Here is a 26,071-nt window from a genome sequence, read left to right on the forward strand (position 1 = left end):
TTTTTTTCTTCCTCCTCCTCTCACTTTTCCTTTTCCTAATTCTCTTCCTCCTCCTCCTCCTCCTCCATCGCCTCCCCTACTAGTGTAAGCAGATTTTGTAAATATATTTTTAGTAAAGAAACCAGAACAAAATTCTCAATCAGCATAATATTTCTTTCATTTCATCCCTGGTAGCGTTCCTCAATCCAGTTCCTAATGTATGAAAAGTAAACTAGACAACAAGCCGTTGCTAACTACTTCTTACTGTAGGAAGGAAAACAAATCTTTAAAGAGCCGCTCTTTATTTTAGAGTATTCGTGAACGTTCGTAAGACAGTCGAAAGGGCTGTAGCATTACCGTCCGTACCCATAGCCATAGCTGGGCCGGTAGTAGCTGTTGTGTCTGTATCCGAATCCGGGCTCAGCCTCAGCCTCGGGCTCAGCGCTCCTCTTGCCGAGGTAATGACCGCCATGGCCATAGCTGGGGCGGTAGTAGTGGGTGTGGTGTCCGTATCCGAATCCGGGCTCAGCCTCAGCCACGGGGTCGGCGCTCCTCTTGCCGAGGTAATGACCGCCATGGCCATAGCTGGGGCGGTAGTAGTGGGTGTGGTGTCCGTATCCGAATCCGGGCTCAGCCTCAGCCACGGGTTCGGCGCTCACTGCCAGAAGGCAGAAGCCCACCAGGACGGTAGCTACAGCCTGTGAGGAAGAACAGGAAGAATAAGTCACGTCCAGAGGCACGCAGCTCCCCTCGACCTAACAGCCCTACGGCGGGGCTGCGGGAGGCACCTCCAAGGAGAAAAAGATTCAACTTAGCAATAAACTCTAGCAGCAACAAATGTAGACTCCCGACACTCTGGTAACTACGGCTCTCACGCCCGGGCACCAGCTGCTGCCTGGATGGAGCAAGGAAGTAAAGATAGCGACAAGCTGCCTGTGGGAGCACAGCTGAAGGCAGCCACACTCACCGCGATCTTCATGTCGACCAGGTGGAGAGACCAGCTTCGACTGTACTGACTCCCGCCGCCGGGCCGCTTATATACCGCGCCGCGTGAGGCCAGGGTCGCCCGACAGTTTTCTCCCCAGCTTGGCTCATCGGCTTTTCCGGAGGGAGGAGGCAGGGGCGCCATGGCCAAAGTTACGTGTTGCTGACAGCCTAGGCTGCCTCTCTCCCTCCAACTCGTCCAGGAGAGTCCTTCTCTGGTACATCAACCATCCTCCCTCGTCTGTTCCATCTCCAATGACAGTCCTTCCCTGTGACAATGTAACATACCTCCTCCTCCTCCTCCTCCTCCTACTCCTCCTATTCCTCCTCCTCCTCCTATTCCTCCTCCACTGCCTCCTTTTCTTCCTCCTCCTATTCCATAACTGCGTTCATGCGTTGTGAGAGACGGAGTTGTTGCACGAGGCACGGACATACAAACATGATCATTTGTGTACAGGCTGCGTTGGTGACTCAGCCAGCACGAACTATATAGCGTATCGTCACTTCTGCACAACAAGACGAGATGCTGCAAAGGAACTAAAGGTCATCCACCCCTCCACGTGACTCCAGGACACGAGGGCAGTTCCAGCCGGAACAGGCGCGCTCCCTTCCTCCAGCCAAGGTATCCCATGCACACTCACTCAACAACACTAATGAATATTCTGGGCTGCGAGAGGGCTTCTACTTTTTCTTCTCCTTTTTCTTCTACCTCTTCTTCATTTACTTCTTCTTTTTGTTCTTCATCAAAATAATCATCTTAATCATCATCATCATCATCATCATCATCATCATCTTGATCTTGTCCTTGTTCTTCCTCTACCTCACATTTCTTGCCTTTCTATTTGAATCAACTTTCTGTATCAACAAAAAAAAAACCATTGGAAGAAGAAGTAAGAAGACATAATAATAGGCTGAGTGACGTCAATGGTAACACACGAACAGGTAAATAGCAAAACAGGTAAATAGCAAAACAGGTAAATAGTAAAACAGGTAAACAGCACAACAGATAAATAGTAAAACAGGTAAACATCACAACAGGTAAATAGTAAAACAGGTTAATAGCAAAACAGGTAAATAATAAAACATGTAAATAGCAAAACAGGTAAATAATAAAACAGGTAAATAGCAGAACAGGTAAATAATAAAACAGGTAAACAGCAAAACAGGTAAATAATAAAACAGGTAAGTAATAAAATAGGTAAATAGCAAAACAGGAACAGCAAAACAGGTAAATAATAAAGCAGGTAAACAGCAAAACAGGTAAATAGCAAAACAGGTAAATAATAAAACAGGTAAACAGCAAAACAGGTAAATAGCAAAACAGGTAAATAATACAACAGGTAAACAGCAAAACAGGTAAATAATAAAACAGGTAAACAGCAAAACAGGTAAATAATGAAACAGGTAAACAGCAAAACAGGTAAATAATAAAACAGGTAAACAGCAAAACAGGTAAATAATAAAACAGGTAAACAGCAAAACAGGTAAACAGCAAAACAGGTAAATAATAAAACAGGTAAACAGCAAAACAGGTAAATAGCAAAACAAGTAAACAGCAAAACAGGTAAATAGCAAAACAAGTAAACAGCAAAACAGGTAAATAGCAAAACAGGTAAATAGCAAAACAAGTAAACAGCAAAAGAGGTAAACAGCAAAACAGGTAAACAGCAAAACAGGTAAATAATAAAACAGGTAAACAGCAAAACAGGTAAATAGCAAAACAACTAAACAGCAAAACAGGTGAATAGCAAAACAAGTAAACAGCAAAACAGGTAAATAGCAAAACAGGTAAATAGCAAAACAGGTAAACAACAAAACAGGTAAATAGTAAAACAGCTTCCTCGAGGCTGGGCGTTCTGTACCGTCTCCGCCAGTTCTTCTCCCCCGCACAGTTGCTGTCCATTTACAGGGGCCTTGTCCGCCCTCGTATGGAGTATGCATCTCATGTGTGGGGGAGGTCCACTCAAACAGCTCTCCTTGACAAAGTGGAATCAAAGGCTCTTCGTCTCATCAGCTCTACTTCTCAAATTGATGGTCTTCTACCTCTCAAATTTCGCCGCCATGTTGCCCCTCTTTCTATCTTCTAACGATATTTTCATGCTGACTGCTCTTCTGAACTTGCTAACTGCATGCCTCCCCCGCTCCCGCGGCCCCGCTGCACAAGACTTGCTACTCATGCTCATCCCTATAATGTCCAAACCCCTTATGCAAGAGTTAACCAGCATCTTCACTCTTTCATCCCTCACTCTGATAAACTCTGGAACAATCTTCCTTCATCTGTATTTCCTCCTGCCTATGACTTGAACTCTTTCAAGAGGAGGGTATCAGGACACCTCTCCTCCCGAAATTGACCTCTGATTTCGAACACTCCTTTAACCTCTGTTCTGGAGCAGTAAGTAGCGGGCCTTTTTTTTTTCATTTTTTCATAACGCCCTTGCACTGTCTCCATAGCTGTAAAAAAAAAAAAGTAAATAATAAAGCAGGTTAATAGTAATACAGTTAAATAGTAAAACAGGTAAATAATAAAACAGGTAAACAGCAAAACAGGTAAATAATAAAACAGGTAAACAGCAAAACAGGTAAATAATAAAACAGGGAAACAGCAAAACAGGTAAATAAAAAAACAGGTAAATAGCAAAACAGGTAAATAGTAAAACAGGGAAACAGCAAAACAGGTAAATAATAAAACAGGGAAACAGCAAAACAGGTAAATAATAAAACAGGTAAACAGCAAAACAGGTAAATAATAAAACAGGGAAACAGCAAAACAGGTAAATAAAAAAACAGGTAAACAGCAAAACAGGTAAATAGTAAAACAGGGAAACAGCAAAACAGGTAAATAATAAAACAGGGAAACAGCAAAACAGGTAAATAATAAAACAGGAAAACAGCAAAACAGGTAAATAGTAAAACAGGGAAACAGCAAAACAGGTAAATAATAAAACAGGAAAACAGCAAAACAGGTAAATAGTAAAACAGGGAAACAGCAAAACAGGTAAATAGTAAAACAGGGAAACAGCAAAACAGGTAAATAATAAAACAGGTAAACAGCAAAACAGGTAAATAATAAAACAGGTAAACAGCAAAACAGGTAAATAATAAAACAGGTAAACAGCAAAACAGGTAAATAGTAAAACAGGGAAACAGCAAAACAGGTAAATAATAAAACAGGTAAACAGCAAAACAGGTAAATAATAAAACAGGTAAACAGCAAAACAGGTAAATAATAAAACAGGGAAACAGCAAAACAGGTAAATAGTAAAACAGGGAAACAGCAAAACAGGTAAATAATAAAACAGGGAAACAGCAAAACAGGTAAATAGTAAGACAACGAAAGCAAAAGAGAATTGATCAATACAAAAAGAGAAAGGTTCCCCTCGATAAAGGGAAAAAAATAAGGACATGATAAAAATCTGAAAAAAGATAACTTCCGGAAAGGAGGAAATGGAAAAGACAATGAAAACAAAGGGAAAATCAGTACACAAAACCGAGATATTTTCCGCTTGAAATAAATATAAAAAACTACAAGAATGAGAAAGAATTGGAAAGTTGTTGAGTTTCCTTACGCCTCCCCTCGCTTCCTTGTTCTCCCCTCCCCAACCTCCCTTCCGTTCTCTCTTGCACAACCTTCCCGGGACTCGAGGCAACACCCAAGCTAATTTTTACACACAAGAAGGGAAGGCGAGGGAGGAGCTGGAAATGAGATAGGTAAAGTGTTGAATATTTCTCCTTTTCTCTACGTTAGTTTCAATTTGTCACCCTCCTCTTCTTCCATCTTCTTCAACTCTTCCTCCTACTTCTTCTTCTACTTCTCTCCTTCCTCCTCCTCCTCTTCCTCCTCCACTCCTAGCATTTCTATTCTTCTCCTCGCACTCTTAACAAAACAAACATTCAGATATCGGAGTCATTCAGGGAAAATAAAGACGGAAGAAACAAAGCCAAGAAAAGTGGGAATTGAGAAAAAAAAATGAAAATCGAGAAACAAAGCGATATGGCAATAATGAAGCGGCCGATCGGTGACTGACACACCGGAGAGTTAACTGACTATACTGATTTTTTGAACGGTTTGATAATTTAACCCTTGACTCGCCACACTTCAGAACAGCAATTAAATATTAATAAAAAATAAATAAAAGCACGCCTGGCATTATAATTCTCCGTCTCCCCCCCCCCCTCTCTCTCTCTCTCTCTCTCTCTCTCTCTCTCTCTCTCTCTCTCTCTCTCTCTCTCTCTCTCTCTCTCTCTCTCTCTCTAACGATAATAACGAGCTCACATTTTCTTCTCCGTAATTTCTTTTTTATCGTCGTCCTTTATTCATCTATTCTTTTTTTTTTCCATCCCTCCTCCTCTTACTTCTCCTCCTCCTACTTCTCTTCCTCCTCCTCCTCCTCCTTCTCCTCCTCCACTTCCTCCTTTTCCTCTTCTTTGCTCACCTGTTCACAAATAATCAAGTTACACAGAACACAAAAAGGTGACCTTGCTCAATCAGGTAATTTGTGCTACTAGTAAGGAGAAGAAGAGGAGGAGTAGGAAGAAGAGGAGGAGGAGGACGAGAATGAGGAGAAGGTAATGGAGAAGGTAATGGAGGAGGTAATGGAGGAGGAGGAGGAGGAGGAGGAGGAGGAGGAGGAGGAGGAGGAGGAGGAGGAGGAAAAGGAGCTGGAGAAAGAAGGAGGGATTAGGAAGGGGAGGAGGAGGAGGAGGAGGATGACGAGGAAATGGATACGATAAGAGGAGAAAATTAAGAGGGAAAGTGAGCGTAATTTTTCCTCTCAAGACGATTTGTGGGTTTGATCCTTTGACTTGTTTACTTACCTAATTGAACCAGAAGGACTGTGTGCGTGTGTGTGTGTGTGTGTGTGTGTGTGTGTGTGTGTGTGTGTGTGTGTGTGTGTAAGATCAAGACTGGACTGTACTTTTTTTTTAAGTCATAGTCGCCGGTAGACTTTCTTCAGGGCGATGGTGGTCAGCCCAAGCCCGTCATGGCGCAGGCAAGTGTTTATAGTGGCGCCATCTTTTCTTGGCTCATGCTGTCCCCCGGAGCTCATCCTTGAATCACTTGGACGGTTCCTCTAAAGTCCGGGTTCATGGGTGGTCTTCAGGCCAGCATGTGGGTAGTCTTAGGCCTCTCGCCGGTGATTATAAAATTAATGTTGGTAGCTACGGATTCGAACCCGGACCGTCCACAACAAGGTGAATGAGAGGCCCGCACGATAACCACCCAGCCTCCGCCTCCCATGCTATATTTTCTATAGTGTCAGTAGCTTTTATAAATATGTTTTTACAAACGAAATCATAGCAAAAGTCTAAATTAGCATAATATTTCTTTCATTTCATCCCTGGTGGCGTTCCTCATTCCAGATTTTAATATATGGAAAGAAAACGAGGCAACAAGCCGTTGCTAACTACTTCTTACTGTAGGAAGGAAAACAAATCTTTAAAGAGCCGCTCTTTATTTTAGAGTATTCGTGAACGTTCGTAAGACAGTCGAAAGGGCTGTAGCATTACCGTCCGTACCCATAGCCATAGCTGGGGCGGTAGTAGCTGTTGTGTCTGTATCCGAATCCGGGCTCAGCCTCAGCCTCGGGCTCAGCGCTCCTCTTGCCGATGTAATGACCGCCATGGCCATAGCTGGGGCGGTAGTAGCTGTTGTGTCTGTATCCGAATCCGGGCTCAGCCTCAGCTTCGGGCTCAGCGCTCCTCTTGCCGATGTAATGACCGCCATGGCCATAGCTGGGGCGGTAGTAGTGGGTGTTGTATCCGTATCCGAATCCAGGCTCAGCCTCAGCTTCGGGCTCAGCGCTCCTCTTGCCGATGTAATGACCGCCATGGCCATAGCTGGGGCGGTAGTAGTGGGTGTTGTATCCGTATCCGAATCCAGGCTCAGCCTCAGCCTCGGGCTCAGCGCTCCTCTTGCCGATGTAATGACCGCCATGGCCATAGCTGGGGCGGTAGTAGCTGCCGTGTCCGTATCCGAATCCGGGCTCAGCCTCAGCTTCGGGCTCAGCGCTCCTCTTGCCGATGTAATGACCGCCATGGCCATAGCTGGGGCGGTAGTAGCTGCTGTGTCCGTATCTGAATCCGGGCTCAGCCTCAGCCACGGGTTCGGCGCTCACTGCCAGAAGGCAGAAGCCCACCAGGACGGTAGCTACAGCCTGCGAGGAAGAAAAGGAAGAATAAGTCACGTCCAGAGGCACGCAGCTCCCCTCGACCTAACAGCCCTACGGCGGGGCTGCGGGAGGCACCTCCAAGGAGAAAAAGATTCAACTTAGCAATAAACTCTAGCAGCAACAAATGTAGACTCCCGACGCTCTGGTAACTACGGCTCTCACGCCCGGGCACCAGCTGCTGCCTGGATGGAGCAAGGACGTAAAGATAGCGACAAGCTGCCTGTGGGAGCACAGCTGAAGGCAGCCACACTCACCGCGATCTTCATGTCGACCAGGTGGAGAGACCAGCTTCGACTGTACTGACTCCCGCCGCCGGGCCGCTTATATACCGCGCCGCGTGAGGCCAGGGTCGCCCGACAGTTTTCTCCCCAGCTTGGCTAACCGGCTTTTCCGGAGGGAGGAGGCAGAGGCGCCATGGCCAGTTACGTGTTGCTGACAGCTTCCCTTGCCCCCCTCCCTCCCACTTGTTCAGGAGAGTCCTTCTCAGGTACATCAGCCATCCTCCCAGCGGCTTCTTCAAGTTGTACAGAACGAAAACAAAGGAGAAAGCTGGACCGTTGAAAACAAAAAACAGAAGAGCTCATTGAGAATGGAGCAGATATGAGTCAAATGTAGAATGACTATTTCCGTTCAGTTTTTAGGTACAGTAAATCAGCCACAAAGTAAAACAGCTACATACAAAGACCGCTACATAGTAAAAGACGTAGATAGTAAAAAAGGTACATAGTAAAACAGCTACATAGTAAAATAGCTATATAGTAAAAGAGCTACGTAGTAAAATAGGCAAATAGAAAAACAGAAAAATAGTACAACAGGCAAATAGTAAAATAAATAAATGGAAAACAATTAAACAATTCATTATTAATCGGAAAGAACAGGTTAGCGTGAGATGACAAAATAAAATATGAATCCGGTCTAAGAAATGCCTGAGGAAGAAGGAGGAACCTGACTACTCTGAGAGAAAAAAACAAAAGACAAAAACAACGATAAAACAGAGAATGTATGATTATCTCTAAAACAAAAGATATGTTAGATAAAAATAGATGAAACTGCAAGGAAGAAAATAAAATAAAATAAAATATGTACAACATAACACAGAGAAAGGAATAATTAGGTATACATAGCAATAAGAAGGAAGATGAAAGGTGGGAAGCAGAAAGGCGAGAAGGAGAAGCAGAGAGAAGAATGAAGAAGAAGAAGAAAAGAGAAACAACGACACAGAATAATGAAGGAAGAGAAGAAAGGAAAAGGAAGAGGGAGGAGGAGAAAAGCGAAAGGAAAGGCAAACAGAAGCATACAGGAGGAGGAGGAAAGAGAAAGATGAATGAGTAGAAGAAAGAAAAGAAGGAAAATAAAGGAAATGAGAGAAGCGTGAAATGAAAGGACCGAGATCAATAAAAGAGAAAAAAGGACCAATAAAATATTTTAAGGAGTGGGACTAAGGAACGAAGAGAGATATAGTGTGTAGCGTGAACAGAAGAACATCATGACAATGGAAATATAAAGAGGAAAAGGAGTGTGCAAGAAGAGGATACAGTACCACATAACACTGCGAGGGAAAAGGACCTATTCCCAAACAAAGGGAGAGGAAGAGAGGAAGGGAGAAGTGGAGAAATGAAGTGTGTTATCCTCTTCCCTAATACTGTGCCTTACCTAGCATCCCACTCCCTATGCTATACTCAATAATGTAAAGGAAGTGGAGAGAAGTGAAGAAGTGTTTCCTTTCTCTGCTAACACACTTCCTCTTCTGGCTGAACCGTGATGAAAAATAAAGTGTGCAAGGACGGAGGCGAATACAGACGGGAGAAAGTGGAGGCTCTTCTGCAGTGGCCACGCCCTTTGCAAACCCACACGTAGAAGCGAGGTTGTAGGCAGCGAATGGGAGGATGTAGTGGTCTTGGTGTGATGTCTAAGTTTGGGACAATCAACACAACACATCCTAGTTGCTTACCAGTACCAGAAGCTGGAGTGAAAGAAGGGAGTGACAGGGAAGGGGGTGAGGAGAGGTAGTGATCTTACTGTGATGACCCGGTAAGTTTTGGACCATCGCTACAACACCAGAAGTGAGGGTGTTGGAAGAGAAGGAAAGGCTGTAGTGATCTTGGTGTATAGAGGGGATTCCCAACCTGGGGTAATGACCCCAGGACGGATAACTTCATCTTTCCTGTGGGGTTATGGGGAAACAAAGAGCGACCAAGAAAATCCTAAAAAAATGCCCATTGTATTAGGCCTTAGATTAGGACAGGTTGAATGCCCTTTTATGCCCTTTTTTTTCGAATGATATTTACCATTCTGCAGAACCGCACAACGCGTACCGCACTGGGAAAGAAAAGGAATGGGACCGCACTACCGCAACCGCACTACTCCGGAAAAAGTACCACACAACCGCAACCTCACTTCTGATTTTTCAGTACCGCGCCCACCTCTGAAAAATGAGTTGGTTAAAGCGTTATTTTTCTCTCTTTCTCTACAACAGTTTACATTTGTCACCCTCCTCTTCTTGCTTCTTCTTCAACTCCTCCTCCTACCTCTTCTACTCTTTTTCCTCTTCCTCCTCCTTCTCCTTCTCCTCATCCTCCTCATCCTTTTACTCTTCCTCCACTTCCTTCTTATTCAGCTCCTCCTACTCCTCCCTTCCTAGCAGTTCTATTCTTCTCTTCACACTCTAAACAAAACAAACATTCAGATATCGGAATCATTCAGGGAAAATAAAGACGGAAGAAACAAAGTCAAGAAAAGTGGGAATTACAAAAAAATAAAATGAAAATCGAGAAACAAAGCGATATGGCAATAATGAAGCGGCCGATCGGTGACTGACACACCGGAGAATTAACTGACTATACTGATTTTTTGAACGGTTTGATAATTTAACCCTTGACTCGCCACACTTCAGAACAGCAATTAAATATTAATAAAAAATAAATAAAAGCACGCCTGACATTATAATTCTCTCTCTCTCTCTCTCTCTCTCTCTCTCTCTCTCTCTCTCTCTCTCTCTCTCTCTCTCTCTCTCTCTCTCTCTCTCTCTCTCTCTCTCTCTCTCTCTCTAACGATAATAATGAACTCTCATTTTCTTCTCCGTACTTTCTTTTTTATCATCGGATTTTATTCATCCATTCATTTTTCTTTTCATCCCTCCTCCTCTTACTTCTCCTCCTCCTCCTATTCCTCCTCCTCCTCCTCTTCTTCCTTTTCCTCTTCTTTGCTCACCTGTTCACAAATAATCAAGTTACACAGAACACCAAAAGGTGAACTTGCTCAATCAGGTAATTTGTGCTACTAGTAAGGAGAAGAGGAGGAGGAGTAGGAAGAAGAGGAGGAGGAGGACGAGAATGAGAGGAGGAGGAGGAGGAGGAGGAGGAGGAGGAGGAGGAGGAGGAAAAGGAGCTGGAGAAAGAAGGAGGGATTAGGAAGGGGAGGAGGAGGAGGAGGAGGACGAGGAGATGGATACGATAAGAGGAGAAAATTAAGAGGGAAAGTGAGCGTAATTTTTCCTCTCAAGACGATTTGTGGGTTTGATCCTTTGACTTGTTTACTTACCTAATTGAACCAGAAGGACTGTGTGCGTGTGTGTGTGTGTGTGTGTGTGTGTGTGTGTGTGTGTGTGTGTGTGTGTGTGTGTGTGTGTGTGTGTGTGTGTGTGTGTAAGATCAAGACTGGACTGTACTTTTTTTTTAAGTCATAGTCGCCGGTAGACTTTCTTCAGGGCGATGGTGGTCAGCCCAAGCCCGTCATGGCGCAGGCAAGTGTTTATAGTGGCGCCATCTTTTCTTGGCTCATGCTGTCCCCCGGAGCTCATCCTTGAATCACTTGGACGGTTCCTCTAAAGTCCGGGTTGATGGGTGGTCTTCAGGCCAGCATGTGGGTAGTCTTAGGCCTCTCGCCGGTGATTATAAAATTAATGTTGGTAGCTACGGATTCGAACCCGGACCGTCCACAACGCGGTGAATGAGAGGCCCGCACGATAACCACCCAGCCTCCGCCTCCCATGCTATATTTTCTATAGTGTCAGTAGCTTTTATAAATATGTTTTTACAAACGAAATCATAGCAAAAGTCTAAATTAGCATAATATTTCTTTCATTTCATCCCTGGTGGCGTTCCTCATTCCAGATTTTAATATATGGAAAGAAAACGAGGCAACAAGCCGTTGCTAACTACTTCTTACTGTAGGAAGGAAAACAAATCTTTAAAGAGCCGCTCTTTATTTTAGAGTATTCGTGAACGTTCGTAAGACAGTCGAAAGGGCTGTAGCATTACCGTCCGTACCCATAGCCATAGCTGGGGCGGTAGTAGCTGTTGTGTCTGTATCCGAATCCGGGCTCAGCACTCCTCTTGCCGATGTAATGACCGCCATGGCCATAGCTGGGGCGGTAGTACCTGTTGTGTCCGTATCCGAATCCAGGCTCAGCCTCAGCTTCGGGCTCAGCGCTCCTCTTGCCGATGTAATGACCGCCATGGCCATAGCTGGGGCGGTAGTACCTGTTGTGTCCGTATCCGAATCCAGGCTCAGCCTCAGCCTCGGGCTCAGCGCTCCTCTTGCCGATGTAATGACCGCCATGGCCATAGCTGGGGCGGTAGTACCTGTTGTGTCCGTATCCGAATCCAGGCTCAGCCTCAGCTTCGGGCTCAGCGCTCCTCTTGCCGAGGTAATGACCGCCATGGCCATAGCTGGGGCGGTAGTAGTGGGTGTTGTGTCCGTATCCGAATCCAGGCTCAGCCTCAGCCTCGGGCTCAGCGCTCCTCTTGCCGAGGTAATGACCGCCATGGCCATAGCTGGGGCGGTAGTAGTGGGTGTTGTATCCGTATCCGAATCCAGGCTCAGCCTCAGCTTCGGGCTCAGCGCTCCTCTTGCCGATGTAATGACCGCCATGGCCATAGCTGGGGCGGTAGTAGTGGGTGTTGTATCCGTATCCGAATCCAGGCTCAGCCTCAGCTTCGGGCTCAGCGCTCCTCTTGCCGATGTAATGACCGCCATGGCCATAGCTGGGGCGGTAGTAGTGGGTGTTGTATCCGTATCCGAATCCAGGCTCAGCCTCAGCTTCGGGCTCAGCGCTCCTCTTGCCGATGTAATGACCGCCATGGCCATAGCTGGGCCGGTAGTAGCTGCTGTGTCCGTATCCGAATCCGGGCTCAGCCTCAGCCTCGGGCTCAGCGCTCCTCTTGCCGAGGTAATGACCGCCATGGCCATAGCTGGGGCGGTAGTAGCTGCTGTGTCCGTATCCGAATCCGGGCTCAGCCTCAGCTTCGGGCTCAGCGCTCCTCTTGCCGATGTAATGACCGCCATGGCCATAGCTGGGGCGGTAGTAGCTGCTGTGTCCGTATCTGAATCCGGGCTCAGCCTCAGCCACGGGTTCGGCGCTCACTGCCAGAAGGCAGAAGCCCACCAGGACGGTAGCTACAGCCTGCGAGGAAGAAAAGGAAGAATAAGTCACGTCCAGAGGCACGCAGCTCCCCTCGACCTAACAGCCCTACGGCGGGGCTGCGGGAGGCACCTCCAAGGAGAAAAAGATTCAACTTAGCAATAAACTCTAGCAACAATAAATGTAGACTCCCGACGCTCTGGTAACTACGGCTCTCACGCCCGGGCACCAGCTGCTGCCTGGATGGAGCAAGGACGTAAAGATAGCGACAAGCTGCCTGTGGGAGCACAGCTGAAGGCAGCCACACTCACCGCGATCTTCATGTCGACCAGGTGGAGAGACCAGCTTCGACTGTACTGACTCCCGCCGCCGGGCCGCTTATATACCGCGCCGCGTGAGGCCAGGGTCGCCCGACAGTTTTCTCCCCAGCTTGGCTCACCGGCTTTTCCGGAGGGAGGAGGCAGAGGCGCCATGGCCAGTTACGTGTTGCTGACAGCTTCCCTTGCCCCCCTCCCTCCCACTTGTTCAGGTGCAGGGTGCTGTCACCCTGCCTGGTCAAACTCTTTCGCCTCTGCCTGTCAACATCTACCTTTCCTTCTTGCTGGAAGTATGCCTTCACACAGCCTGTACCTAAGAAGGGTGACCGCTCCAATCCCTCAAACTACCGTCCTATTGCTTTACTTTCTTGTCTATCTAAAGCTTTTGAATCAATCCTTAACCGTAAGATTCAAAAGCACCTTTCCACTTCTGACCTTCTATCTGATCGCCAGTATGGGTTCCGCAAGGGGCGTTCTACTGGTGATCTCTAATATCTTAACTGACTCTTGGTCATCCTCTCTTAGCCGTTTCGGTGAAACTTTTGCTATTGCGCTGGACATATCAAAAGCTTTTGATAGGGTCTGGCACAAATCTTTGCTTTCTAAACTACCCTCCTACGGTTTCTATCCTTCTCTGTACCTTTATCTCAGTTTCCTTTCTGACCGCTCTATTTCTGCCGTGGTAGACGGTCACTGTTCTTCCCTAAATCTATTAACAGTGGTGTCCCACAGTTCTGTCCTATCTCCCACTCTTTTTCTGTTGTTCATTGATGATCTTCTTTCCAAAACGAACTGTCCTATCCATTCCTACGCCGATGATTCCACTCTGCATTATTCAACTTCTTTTAATAGAAGACCCACCCTTCAGGAACTTAACGACTCAAGGCTGGAGGCTGCAGAACGCTTAGCCTCAGACCTTACTATTATTTCCGATTGGGGCAAGAAGAACCTGGTGTCCTTCAACGCCTCAAAACACAGTTTCTCCACCTATCCACTCGACACAATCTTCCAAACAACTATCCCTATTCTTTGACAACACCCAGCTATCACCTTCCTCAACACTAAACATCCTCGGTCTATCCTTAACTCAAAATCTCAACTGGAAACTTCATATCTCATCTCTTACTAAATCAGCTTCCTCGAGGCTGGGCGTTCTGTACCGTCTCCGCCAGTTCTTCTCCCTGCACAGTTGCTGTCCATATACAGGGCCTTGTCCGCCCTCGTATGGAGTATGCATCTCATGTGTGGGGCTCCACTCACAGCTCTTCTGGACAGAGTGGAGGCAAAGGCTCTTCGTCTCATCAGCTCTCCTCCTCATACTGATAGTCTTCTACCTCTTAAATTCCGCCGCAATGTTGCCTCTCTTTCTATCTTCTATCGATATTTCCACGCTGACTGCTCTTCTGAACTGCTAACTGCATGCCTCCCCCCGCAGCCCTGCTGCACTCGACTTTCTACTCATGCTCATCCCTATACTGTCCAAACCCCTTATGCAAGAGTTAACCAGCATCTTCACTCTTTCATCCCTCACGCTGGTAAACTCTGGAACAATCTTCCTTCATCTGTATTTCCTCCTGCCTACGACTTGAACTCTTTCAAGAGGAGGGTATCAGGACACCTCTCCTCCCGAAACTGACTTATCTTTCGGCCACCTCTTAGGATTCTTTTAGGAACAGCAGATAGCGGGCTTTTTTTATTAATGTTTACTTTTTTGTGCCCTTGAGCTGTCTCCTTTGCTGTAAAAAAAAAAAAAAAAAAAAAAAATCAGCCATCCTCCCAGCGGCTTCTTCAAGTTGTACAGAACGAAAACAAAGGAGAAAGCTGGACCGTTGAAAACAAAAACAGAAGAGCTCATTGAGAATGGAGCAGATATGAGTCAAATGTAGAATGACTATTTCCTTTCAGTTTTTAGGTATAGTAAATCAGCCACAAAGTAAAACAGCTACATACTACAAAGACCGCTACATAGCAAAAGACGTAGATAGTAAAAAAGGTACATAGTAAAACAGCTACATAGTAAAAAAGCTATATAGTAAAAGAGCTACGTAGTAAAATAGGCAAATAGAAAAACAGAAAAATAGTACAACAGGCAAATAGTAAAATAAATAAATGGAAAACAATTAAACAATTCATTATTAATCGGAAAGAACAGGTTAGCGTGAGATGACAAAATAAAATATGAATCCGGTCTAAGAAATGCCTGAGGAAGAAGGAGGAACCTGACTACTCTGAGAGAAAAAAACAAAAGACAAAAACAACGATAAAACAGAGAATGTATGATTGTATCTGAAACAAAAGATATGTTAGATAAAAATAGATGAAACTGCAAGGAAGAAAATAAAATAAAATAAAATATGTACAACATAACACAGAGAAAGGAATAATTAGGTATACATAGCAATAAGAAGGAAGATGAAAGGTGGGAAGCAGAAAGGCGAGAAGGAGAAGCAGAGAGAAGAATGAAGAAGAAGAAGAAAAGAGAAACAACGACACAGAATAATGAAGGAAGAGAAGAAAGGAAAAGGAAGAGGGAGGAGGAGAGAAAAGCGAAAGGAAAGGCAAACAGAAGCATACAGGAGGAGGAGGAAAGAGAAAGATGAATGAGTAGAAAGAAAAAGAAGGAAAATAAAGGAAATGAGAGAAGCGTGAAATGAAAAGGACCGAGATCAATAAAAGAGAAAAAAGGACCAATAAAATATTTTAAGGAGTGGGACTAAGGAACGAAGAGAGAGATAGTGTGTAGCGTGAACAGAAGAACATCATGACAATGGAAATATAAAGAGGAAAAGGAGTGTGCAAGAAGAGGATACAGTACCACATAACACTGCGAGGGGAAAAGGACCTATTCCCAAACAAAGGGAGAGGAAGAGAGAGGAAGGGAGAAGGGGAGAAATGAAGTGTGTTATCCTCTTCCCCTAATACTGTGCCTTACCTAGCATCCCACTCCCTATACTTGCTATACTCAATAATGTAAAGGAAGTGGGCGGAGAGAAGTGAAGAAGTGTGTTTCCCTTTCTCTGCTAACACACTTCCTCTTCTGGCTGAACCGTGATGAAAAATAAAGTGTGCAAGGACGGAGGCGAATACAGACGGGAGAAAGTGGAGGCTCTTCTGCAGTGGCCACGCCCTTTGCAAACCCACACGTAGAAGCGAGGTTGTAGGCAGCGAATGGGAGGATGTAGTGGTCTTGGTGTGATGTCTAAGTTTGGGACAATCAACACAACACATCCTAGTTGCTTACCAGTACCAGAAGCTGGAGTGAAAGAAGGGAGTGACAGGGAAGGGGGTGAGGAGAGGTAGTGATCTTACTGTGATGACCCGGTAAGTTTTGGACCATCGCTACCACACCAGAAGTAAGGGTGTTGGAAGAGAAGGAAAGGCTGTAGTGATCTTGGTGTATAGTGGGGATTCCCAACCTGGGGTAATGACCCCAGGACGGATAACTTCATCTTTCCTGTGGGGTTATGGGGAAACAGAGAGCGACCAAGAAAATCCTAAAAACATGCCCATTGTATTAGGCCTTAGATTAGGACAGGTTGAATGCCCTTTTATGCCCTTTTTTTTCGAATGATATTTACCTCTCTGCAGAACCGCACACCGCGTACCGCACTGGGAAAGAAAAGGAATGGGACCGCACTACCGCAACCGCACTACTCCGGAAAAAGTACCACACAACCGCAACCTCACTATTGATTTTTCAGTACCGCGCCCACCTCTGAAAAATGAGTTGGTTAAAGCGTTATTTTTCTCTCTTTCTCTACAACAGTTTATATTTGTCACCCTCCTCTTCTTGCTTCTTCTTCAACTCCTCCTCCTACCTCTTCTACTCTTTTTCCTCTTCCTCCTCCTTCTCCTTCTCATCCTCCTCATCCTTTTACTCTTCCTCCACTTCCTTCTTCTTCAGCTCCTCCTACTCCTCCCTTCCTAGCAGTTCTATTCTTCTCTTCACACTCTAAACAAAACAAACATTCAGATATCGGAATCATTCAGGGAAAATAAAGACGGAAGAAACAAAGTCAAGAAAAGTGGGAATTACAAAAAAATAAAATGAAAATCGAGAAACAAAGCGATATGGCAATAATGAAGCGGCCGATCGGTGACTGACACACCGGAGAATTAACTGACTATACTGATTTTTTGAACGGTTTGATAATTTAACCCTTGACTCGCCACACTTCAGAACAGCAATTAAATATTAATAAAAAATAAATAAAAGCACGCCTGACATTATAATTCTCTCTCTCTCTCTCTCTCTCTCTCTCTCTCTCTCTCTCTCTCTCTCTCTCTCTCTCTCTCTCTCTCTCTCTCTCTCTCTCTCTCTAACGATAATAATGAACTCTCATTTTCTTCTCCGTACTTTCTTTTTTATCATCGGATTTTATTCATCCATTCATTTTTCTTTTCATCCCTCCTCCTCTTACTTCTCCTCCTCCTCCTATTCCTCCTCCTCCTCCTCCTCTTCCTCCTTTTCCTCTTCTTTGCTCACCTGTTCACAAATAATCAAGTTACACAGAACACAAAAAGGTGAACTTGCTCAATCAGGTAATTTGTGCTACTAGTAAGGAGAAGAGGAGAAGGAGTAGGAAGAAGAGGAGGAGGAGGACGAGAATGAGGAGAAGGTAATGGAGGAGGTAATGGAGGAGGAGGAAGAAAAGGAGCTGGAGAAAGAAGGAGGGATTAGGAAGGGGAGGAGGAGGAGGAGGAGGACGAGGAGATGGATACAATAAGAGGAGAAAATTAAGAGGGAAAGTGAGCGTAATTTTTCCTCTCAAGACGATTTGTGGGTTTGATCCTTTGACTTGTTTACTTACCTAATTGAACCAGAAGGACTGTGTGTGTGTGTGTGTGTGTGTGTGTGTGTGTGTGTGTGTGTGTGTGTGTGTGTGTGTGTGTGTGTGTGTGTAAGATCAAGACTGGACTGTACTTTTTTTTTAAGTCATAGTCGCCGGTAGACTTTCTTCAGGGCGCTGGTGGTCAGCCCAAGCCCGTCATGGCGCAGGCAAGTGTTTATAGTGGCGCCATCTTTTCTTGGCTCATGCTGTCCCCCGGAGCTCATCCTTGAATCACTTGGACGGTTCCTCTAAAGTCCGGGTTGATGGGTGGTCTTCAGGCCAGCATGTGGGTAGTCTTAGGCCTCTCGCCGGTGATTATAAAATTAATGTTGGTAGCTACGGATTCGAACCCGGACCGTCCACAACGCGGTGAATGAGAGGCCCGCACGATAACCACCCAGCCTCCGCCTCCCATGCTATATTTTCTATAGTGTCAGTAGCTTTTATAAATATGTTTTTAAAAACGAAATCATAACAAAAGTCTAAATTAGCATAATATTTCTTTCATTTCATCCCTGGTGGCGTTCCTCATTCCAGATTTTAATATATGGAAAGAAAACGAGGCAACAAGCCGTTGCTAACTACTTCTTACTGTAGGAAGGAAAACAAATCTTTAAAGAGCCGCTCTTTATTTTAGAGTATTCGTGAACGTTCGTAAGACAGTCGAAAGGGCTGTAGCATTACCGTCCGTACCCATAGCCATAGCTGGGGCGGTAGTAGCTGTTGTGTCTGTATCCGAATCCGGGCTCAGCACTCCTCTTGCCGATGTAATGACCGCCATGGCCATAGCTGGGGCGGTAGTACCTGTTGTGTCCGTATCCGAATCCAGGCTCAGCCTCAGCTTCGGGCTCAGCGCTCCTCTTGCCGATGTAATGACCGCCATGGCCATAGCTGGGGCGGTAGTAGTGGGTGTTGTATCCGTATCCGAATCCAGGCTCAGCCTCAGCCTCGGGCTCAGCGCTCCTCTTGCCGAGGTAATGACCGCCATGGCCATAGCTGGGGCGGTAGTAGTGGGTGTTGTATCCGTATCCGAATCCAGGCTCAGCCTCAGCTTCGGGCTCAGCGCTCCTCTTGCCGATGTAATGACCGCCATGGCCATAGCTGGGGCGGTAGTAGTGGGTGTTGTATCCGTATCCGAATCCGGGCTCAGCCTCAGCTTCGGGCTCAGCGCTCCTCTTGCCGAGGTAATGACCGCCATAGCCATAGCTGGGGCGGTAGTAGCTGCTGTGTCCGTATCCGAATCCGGGCTCAGCCTCAGCCTCGGGCTCAGCGCTCCTCTTGCCGATGTAATGACCGCCATAGCCATAGCTGGGGCGGTAGTAGCTGCTGTGTCCGTATCCGAATCCGGGCTCAGCCTCAGCTTCGGGCTCAGCGCTCCTCTTGCCGATGTAATGACCGCCATAGCCATAGCTGGGGCGGTAGTAGCTGCTGTGTCCGTATCTGAATCCGGGCTCAGCCTCAGCCACGGGTTCGGCGCTCACTGCCAGAAGGCAGAAGCCCACCAGGACGGTAGCTACAGCCTGCGAGGAAGAAAAGGAAGAATAAGTCACGTCCAGAGGCACGCAGCTCCCCTCGACCTAACAGCCCTACGGCGGGGCTGCGGGAGGCACCTCCAAGGAGAAAAGATTCAACAGCAATAAACTCTAGCAGCAACAAATGTAGACTCCCGACGCTCTGGTAACTACGGCTCTCACGCCCGGGCACCAGCTGCTGCCTGGATGGAGCAAGGACGTAAAGATAGCGACAAGCTGCCTGTGGGAGCACAGCTGAAGGCAGCCACACTCACCGCGATCTTCATGTCGACCAGGTGGAGAGACCAGCTTCGACTGTACTGACTCCCGCCGCCGGGCCGCTTATATACCGCGCCGCGTGAGGCCAGGGTCGCCCGACAGTTTTCTCCCCAGCTTGGCTCACCGGCTTTTCCGGAGGGAGGAGGCAGGGGCGCCATGGCCAGTTACGTGTTGCTGACAGCTTCCCTTGCCCCCCTCCCTCCCACTTGTTCAGGAGAGTCCTTCTCAGGTACATCAGCCATCCTCCCAGCGGCTTCTTCAAGTTGTACAGAACGAAAACAAAGGAGAAAGCTGGACCGTTGAAAACAAAAAACAGAAGAGCTCATTGAGAATGGAGGAGATATGAGTCAAATGTAGAATGACTATTTCCTTTCAGTTTTTAGGTATAGTAAATCAGCCACAAAGTAAAACAGCTACATACAAAGACCGCTACATAGTAAAAGACATAGATAGTAAAAAAGGTACATAGTAAAACAACTATATAGTAAAAAAGCTATATAGTAAAAGAGCTACGTAGTAAAATAGGCAAATAGAAAAACAGAAAAATAGTACAACAGGCAAATAGTAAAATAAATAAATGGAAAACAATTAAACAATTCATTATTAATCGGAAAGAACAGGTTAGCGTGAGATGACAAAATAAAATATGAATCCGGTCTAAGAAATGCCTGAGGAAGAAGGAGGAACCTGACTACTCTGAGAGAAAAAACAGAAGACAAAAACAACGATAAAACAGAGAATGTATGATTGTATCTAAAACAAAAGATATGTTAGATAAAAATAGATGAAACTGCAAGGAAGAAAATAAAATAAAATAAAATATGTACAACATAACACAGAGAAAGGAATAATTAGGTATACATAGCAATAAGAAGGAAGATGAAAGGTGGGAAGCAGAAAGGCGAGAAGGAGAAGCAGAGAGAAGAATGAAGAAGAAGAAGAAAAGAGAAACAACGACACAGAATAATGAAGGAAGAGAAGAAAGGAAAAGGAAGAGGGAGGAGGAGAGAAAAGCGAAAGGAAAGGCAAACAGAAGCATACAGGAGGAGGAGGACAGAGAAAGATGAATGAGTAGAAAGAAAAGAAGGAAAATAAAGGAAATGAGAGAAGCGTGAAATGAAAAGGACCGAGATCAATAAAGAGAAAAAAGGACCAATAAAATATTTTAAGGTGGGACTAAGGAACGAAGAGAGAGAGAGTGTGTAGCGTGAACAGAAGAACATCATGACAATGGAAATATAAAGAGGAAAAGGAGTGTGCAAGAAGAGGATACAGTACCACATAACACTGCGAGGGGAAAAGGACCTATTCCCAAACAAAGGGAGAGGAAGAGAGAGGAAGGGAGAAGGGGAGAAATGAAGTGTGTTATCCTCTTCCCCATAATACTGTGCCTTACCTAGCATCCCACTCCCTATACTTGCTATACTCAATAATGTAAAGGAAGTGGGCGGAGAGAAGTGAAGAAGTGTGTTTCCCTTTCTCTGCTAACACACTTCCTCTTCTGGCTAAATATAAAGTGTGCAAGGACGGAGGCGAATACAGACGGGAGAAAGTGGAGGCTCTTCTGCAGTGGCCACGCCCTTTGCAAACCCACACGTAGAAGCGAGGTTGTAGGCAGCGAATGGGAGGATGTAGTGGTCTTGGTGTGATGTCTAAGTTTGGGACAATCAACACAACACATCCTAGTTGCTTACCAGTACCAGAAGCTGGAGTGAAAGAAGGGAGTGACAGGGAAGGGGGTGAGGAGAGGTAGTGATCTTACTGTGATGACCCGGTAAGTTTTGGACCATCGCTACCACACCAGAAGTGAGGGTGTTGGAAGAGAAGGAAAGGCTGTAGTGATCTTGGTGTATAGTGGGGATTCCCAACCTGGGGTAATGACCCCAGGACGGATAACTTCATCTTTCCTGTGGGGATATGGGGAAACAGAGAGCGACCAAGAAAATCCTAAAAAAATGCCCATTGTATTAGGCCTTAGATTAGGACAGGTTGAATGCCCTTTTATGCCCTTTTTTTTCGAATGATATTTACCATTCTGCAGAACCGCACAACGCGTACCGCACTGGGAAAGAAAAGGAATGGGACCGCACTACCGCAACCGCACTACTCCGGAAAAAGTACCACACAACCGCAACCTCACTTCTGATTTTTCAGTACCGCGCCCACCTCTGAAAAATGAGTTGGTTAAAGCGTTATTTTTCTCTCTTTCTCTACAACAGTTTACATTTGTCACCCTCCTCTTCTTGCTTCTTCTTCAACTCCTCCTCCTACCTCTTCTACTCTTTTTCCTCTTCCTCCTCCTCCTTCTCCTCATCCTCCTCATCCTTTTACTCTTCCTCCACTTCCTTCTTCTTCAGCTCCTCCTACTCCTCCCTTCCTAGCAGTTCTATTCTTCTCCTCACACTCTAAACAAAACAAACATTCAGATATCGGAATCATTCAGGGAAAATAAAGACGGAAGAAACAAAGTCAAGAAAAGTGGGAATTACAAAAAAATAAAATGAAAATCGAGAAACAAAGCGATATGGCAATAATGAAGCGGCCGATCGGTGACTGACACACCGGAGAATTAACTGACTATACTGATTTTTTGAACGGTTTGTTAATTTAACCCTTGACTCGCCACACTTCAGAACAGCAATTAAATATTAATAAAAAATAAATAAAAGCACGCCTGACATTATAATTCTCTCTCTCTCTCTCTCTCTCTCTCTCTCTCTCTCTCTCTCTCTCTCTCTCTCTCTCTCTCTCTCTCTCTCTCTCTCTCTCTCTCTCTAACGATAATAATGAACTCTCATTTTCTTCTCCGTACTTTCTTTTTTATCATCGGATTTTATTCATCCATTCATTTTTCTTTTCATCCCTCCTCCTCTTACTTCTCCTCCTCCTCCTATTCCTCCTCCTCCTCCTCCTCTTCCTCCTTTTCCTCTTCTTTGCTCACCTGTTCACAAATAATCAAGTTACACAGAACACAAAAAGGTGAACTTGCTCAATCAGGTAATTTGTGCTACTAGTAAGGAGAAGAGGAGGAGGAGTAGGAAGAAGAGGAGGAGGAGGACGAGAATGAGGAGAAGGTAATGGAGGAGGTAATGGAGGAGGAGGAGGAGGAGGAGGAGGAGGAGGAGGAAAAGGAGCTGGAGAAAGAAGGAGGGATTAGGAAGGGGAGGAGGAGGAGGACGAGGAGATGGATACGATAAGAGGAGAAAATTAAGAGGGAAAGTGAGCGTAATTTTTCCTCTCAAGACGATTTGTGGGTTTGATCCTTTGACTTGTTTACTTACCTAATTGAACCAGAAGGACTGTGTGTGTGTGTGTGTGTGTGTGTGTGTGTGTGTGTGTGTGTGTGTGTGTGTGTGTGTGTGTGTGTGTGTGTGTAAGATCAAGACTGGACTGTACTTTTTTTTTAAGTCATAGTCGCCGGTAGACTTTCTTCAGGGCGATGGTGGTCAGCCCAAGCCCGTCATGGCGCAGGCAAGTGTTTATAGTGGCGCCATCTTTTCTTGGCTCATGCTGTCCCCCGGAGCTCATCCTTGAATCACTTGGACGGTTCCTCTAAAGTCCGGGTTGATGGGTGGTCTTCAGGCCAGCATGTGGGTAGTCTTAGGCCTCTCGCCGGTGATTATAAAATTAATGTTGGTAGCTACGGATTCGAACCCGGACCGTCCACAACGCGGTGAATGAGAGGCCCGCACGATAACCACCCAGCCTCCGCCTCCCATGCTATATTTTCTATAGTGTCAGTAGCTTTTATAAATATGTTTTTAAAAACGAAATCATAGCAAAAGTCTAAATTAGCATAATATTTCTTTCATTTCATCCCTGGTGGCGTTCCTCATTCCAGATTTTAATATATGGAAAGAAAACGAGGCAACAAGCCGTTGCTAACTACTTCTTACTGTAGGAAGGAAAACAAATCTTTAAAGAGCCGCTCTTTATTTTAGAGTATTCGTGAACGTTCGTAAGACAGTCGAAAGGGCTGTAGCATTACCGTCCGTACCCATAGCCATAGCTGGGGCGGTAGTAGCTGTTGTGTCTGTATCCGAATCCGGGCTCAGCACTCCTCTTGCCGATGTAATGACCGCCATGGCCATAGCTGGGGCGGTAGTACCTGTTGTGTCCGTATCCGAATCCAGGCTCAGCCTCAGCTTCGGGCTCAGCGCTCCTCTTGCCGATGTAATGACCGCCATGGCCATAGCTGGGGCGGTAGTAGTGGGTGTTGTATCCGTATCCGAATCCAGGCTCAGCCTCAGCCTCGGGCTCAGCGCTCCTCTTGCCGAGGTAATGACCGCCATGGCCATAGCTGGGGCGGTAGTAGTGGGTGTTGTATCCGTATCCGAATCCAGGCTCAGCCTCAGCTTCGGGCTCAGCGCTCCTCTTGCCGATGTAATGACCGCCATAGCCATAGCTGGGGCGGTAGTAGCTGCTGTGTCCGTATCCGAATCCGGGCTCAGCCTCAGCCTCGGGCTCGGCGCTCCTCTTGCCGATGTAATGACCGCCATAGCCATAGCTGGGGCGGTAGTAGCTGCTGTGTCCGTATCCGAATCCGGGCTCAGCCTCAGCTTCGGGCTCAGCGCTCCTCTTGCCGATGTAATGACCGCCATAGCCATAGCTGGGGCGGTAGTAGCTGCTGTGTCCGTATCTGAATCCGGGCTCAGCCTCAGCCACGGGTTCGGCGCTCACTGCCAGAAGGCAGAAGCCCACCAGGACGGTAGCTACAGCCTGCGAGGAAGAAAAGGAAGAATAAGTCACGTCCAGAGGCACGCAGCTCCCCTCGACCTAACAGCCCTACGGCGGGGCTGCGGGAGGCACCTCCAAGGAGAAAAAGATTCAACTTAGCAATAAACTCTAGCAGCAACAAATGTAGACTCCCGACGCTCTGGTAACTACGGCTCTCACGCCCGGGCACCAGCTGCTGCCTGGATGGAGCAAGGACGTAAAGATAGCGACAAGCTGCCTGTGGGAGCACAGCTGAAGGCAGCCACACTCACCGCGATCTTCATGTCGACCAGGTGGAGAGACCAGCTTCGACTGTACTGACTCCCGCCGCCGGGCCGCTTATATACCGCGCCGCGTGACGCCAGGGTCGCCCGACAGTTTTCTCCCCAGCTTGGCTCACCGGCTTTTCCGGAGGGAGGAGGCAGAGGCGCCATGGCCAGTTACGTGTTGCTGACAGCTTCCCTTGCCCCCCTCCCTCCCACTTGTTCAGGAGAGTCCTTCTCAGGTACATCAGCCATCCTCCCAGCGGCTTCTTCAAGTTGTACAGAACGAAAACAAAGGAGAAAGCTGGACCGTTGAAAACAAAAAACAGAAGAGCTCATTGAGAATGGAGCAGATATGAGTCAAATGTAGAATGACTATTTCCTTTCAGTTTTTAGGTATAGTAAATCAGCCACAAAGTAAAACAGCTACATACAAAGACCGCTACATAGTAAAAGACGTAGATAGTAAAAAAGCTACATAGTAAAACAGCTACATAGTAAAAAAGCTATATAGTAAAAGAGCTACGTAGTAAAATAGGCAAATAGAAAAACAGAAAAATAGTACAACAGGCAAATAGTAAAATAAATAAATGGAAAACAATTAAACAATTCATTATTAATCGGAAAGAACAGGTTAGCGTGAGATGACAAAATAAAATATGAATCCGGTCTAAGAAATGCCTGAGGAAGAAGGAGGAACCTGACTACTCTGAGAGAAAAAAACAAAAGACAAAAACAACGATAAAACAGAGAATGTATGATTGTCTCTAAAACAAAAGATATGTTAGATAAAAATAGATGAAACTGCAAGGAAGAAAATAAAATAAAATAAAATATGTACAACATAACACAGAGAAAGGAATAATTAGGTATACATAGCAATAAGAAGGAAGATGAAAGGTGGGAAGCAGAAAGGCGAGAAGGAGAAGCAGAGAAAAGAATGAAGAAGAAGAAGAAAAGAGAAACAACGACACAGAATAATGAAGGAAGAGAAGAAAGGAAAAGGAAGAGGGAGGAGGAGAGAAAAGCGAAAGGAAAGGCAAACAGAAGCATACAGGAGGAGGAGGAAAGAGAAAGATGAATGAGTAGAAAGAAAAAGAAGGAAAATAAAGGAAATGAGAGAAGCGTGAAATGAAAAGGACCGAGATCAATAAAAGAGAAAAAAGGACCAATAAAATATTTTAAGGAGTGGGACTAAGGAACGAAGAGAGAGATAGTGTGTAGCGTGAACAGAAGAACATCATGACAATGGAAATATAAAGAGGAAAAGGAGTGTGCAAGAAGAGGATACAGTACCACATAACACTGCGAGGGGAAAAGGACCTATTCCCAAACAAAGGGAGAGGAAGAGAGAGGAAGGGAGAAGGGGAGAAATGAAGTGTGTTATCCTCTTCCCCTAATACTGTGCCTTACCTAGCATCCCACTCCCTATACTTGCTATACTCAATAATGTAAAGGAAGTGGGCGGAGAGAAGTGAAGAAGTGTGTTTCCCTTTCTCTGCTAACACACTTCCTCTTCTGGCTGAACCGTGATGAAAAATAAAGTGTGCAAGGACGGAGGCGAATACAGACGGGAGAAAGTGGAGGCTCTTCTGCAGTGGCCACGCCCTTTGCAAACCCACACGTAGAAGCGAGGTTGTAGGCAGCGAATGGGAGGA

The 26,071-nt window shown here is 45.8% G+C and overlaps 2 protein-coding genes and 1 long non-coding RNA gene across 70 annotated transcripts in view; 1 reads left to right on the top strand and 2 right to left on the bottom strand.

Annotated features, from left to right (window-relative positions):
* Positions 1 to 264: 264 nt before the first annotated feature.
* LOC126996101 (prisilkin-39-like) overlaps positions 265 to 26,071 on the bottom strand; it is a 51,642-nt gene continuing 25,835 nt past the window's right edge. For 3 of the 19 annotated variants that reach the window (XR_007750972.1, XR_007750971.1, XR_007750969.1), the window contains exons 2-3: positions 24,423 to 24,717; positions 23,957 to 24,153 (exon numbers count right to left, since the gene is read on the bottom strand). Coding sequence is in view for 9 of the 19 variants with exons in the window: in XM_050856275.1 (XP_050712232.1) it covers positions 333 to 614; positions 6,642 to 6,851; positions 6,954 to 7,118; positions 19,431 to 19,592 (819 nt within the window). In the remaining 10 variants the exon portion in view is untranslated. Of the gene's footprint in view, positions 678 to 946; positions 1,115 to 6,641; positions 6,852 to 6,953; positions 7,119 to 7,387; positions 7,545 to 12,372; positions 12,538 to 12,806; positions 12,975 to 18,897; positions 19,165 to 19,430; positions 19,726 to 23,956; positions 24,154 to 24,422; positions 24,718 to 25,826; positions 25,842 to 26,071 lie in introns of those variants that run through there. The other 16 variants (XR_007750968.1, XR_007750965.1, XM_050856273.1 and 13 more) reach the window with 15 other exon arrangements.
* The window catches only part of LOC126996100 (uncharacterized), a 43,558-nt gene continuing 23,897 nt past the window's right edge, over positions 6,411 to 26,071 (top strand). The window contains exons 1-5 of one of the 50 annotated variants that reach the window (XM_050856227.1): positions 11,308 to 11,475; positions 11,782 to 11,991; positions 12,304 to 12,405; positions 18,619 to 18,828; positions 23,713 to 23,817. In XM_050856227.1, coding sequence (XP_050712184.1) covers positions 11,785 to 11,991; positions 12,304 to 12,405; positions 18,619 to 18,828; positions 23,713 to 23,817 — 624 coding nt within the window. In that variant the 5' untranslated portion in view covers positions 11,308 to 11,475; positions 11,782 to 11,784. Of the gene's footprint in view, positions 6,573 to 6,843; positions 6,987 to 11,307; positions 12,406 to 18,243; positions 18,931 to 23,712; positions 23,818 to 26,071 lie in introns of those variants that run through there. The other 49 variants (XM_050856234.1, XM_050856226.1, XM_050856233.1 and 46 more) reach the window with 49 other exon arrangements.
* Positions 11,321 to 11,652, bottom strand: LOC126996102 (uncharacterized). The gene is made up of 2 exons (XR_007750976.1): positions 11,615 to 11,652; positions 11,321 to 11,512 (listed from the first exon to the last, which is right to left on the bottom strand). It is a non-coding gene; the product is annotated as an uncharacterized LOC126996102 (long non-coding RNA).

Source organism: Eriocheir sinensis, chromosome 9 (assembly GCF_024679095.1).
Source record: "Eriocheir sinensis breed Jianghai 21 chromosome 9, ASM2467909v1, whole genome shotgun sequence".
Lineage (NCBI taxonomy): Eukaryota > Metazoa > Arthropoda > Malacostraca > Decapoda > Varunidae > Eriocheir > Eriocheir sinensis.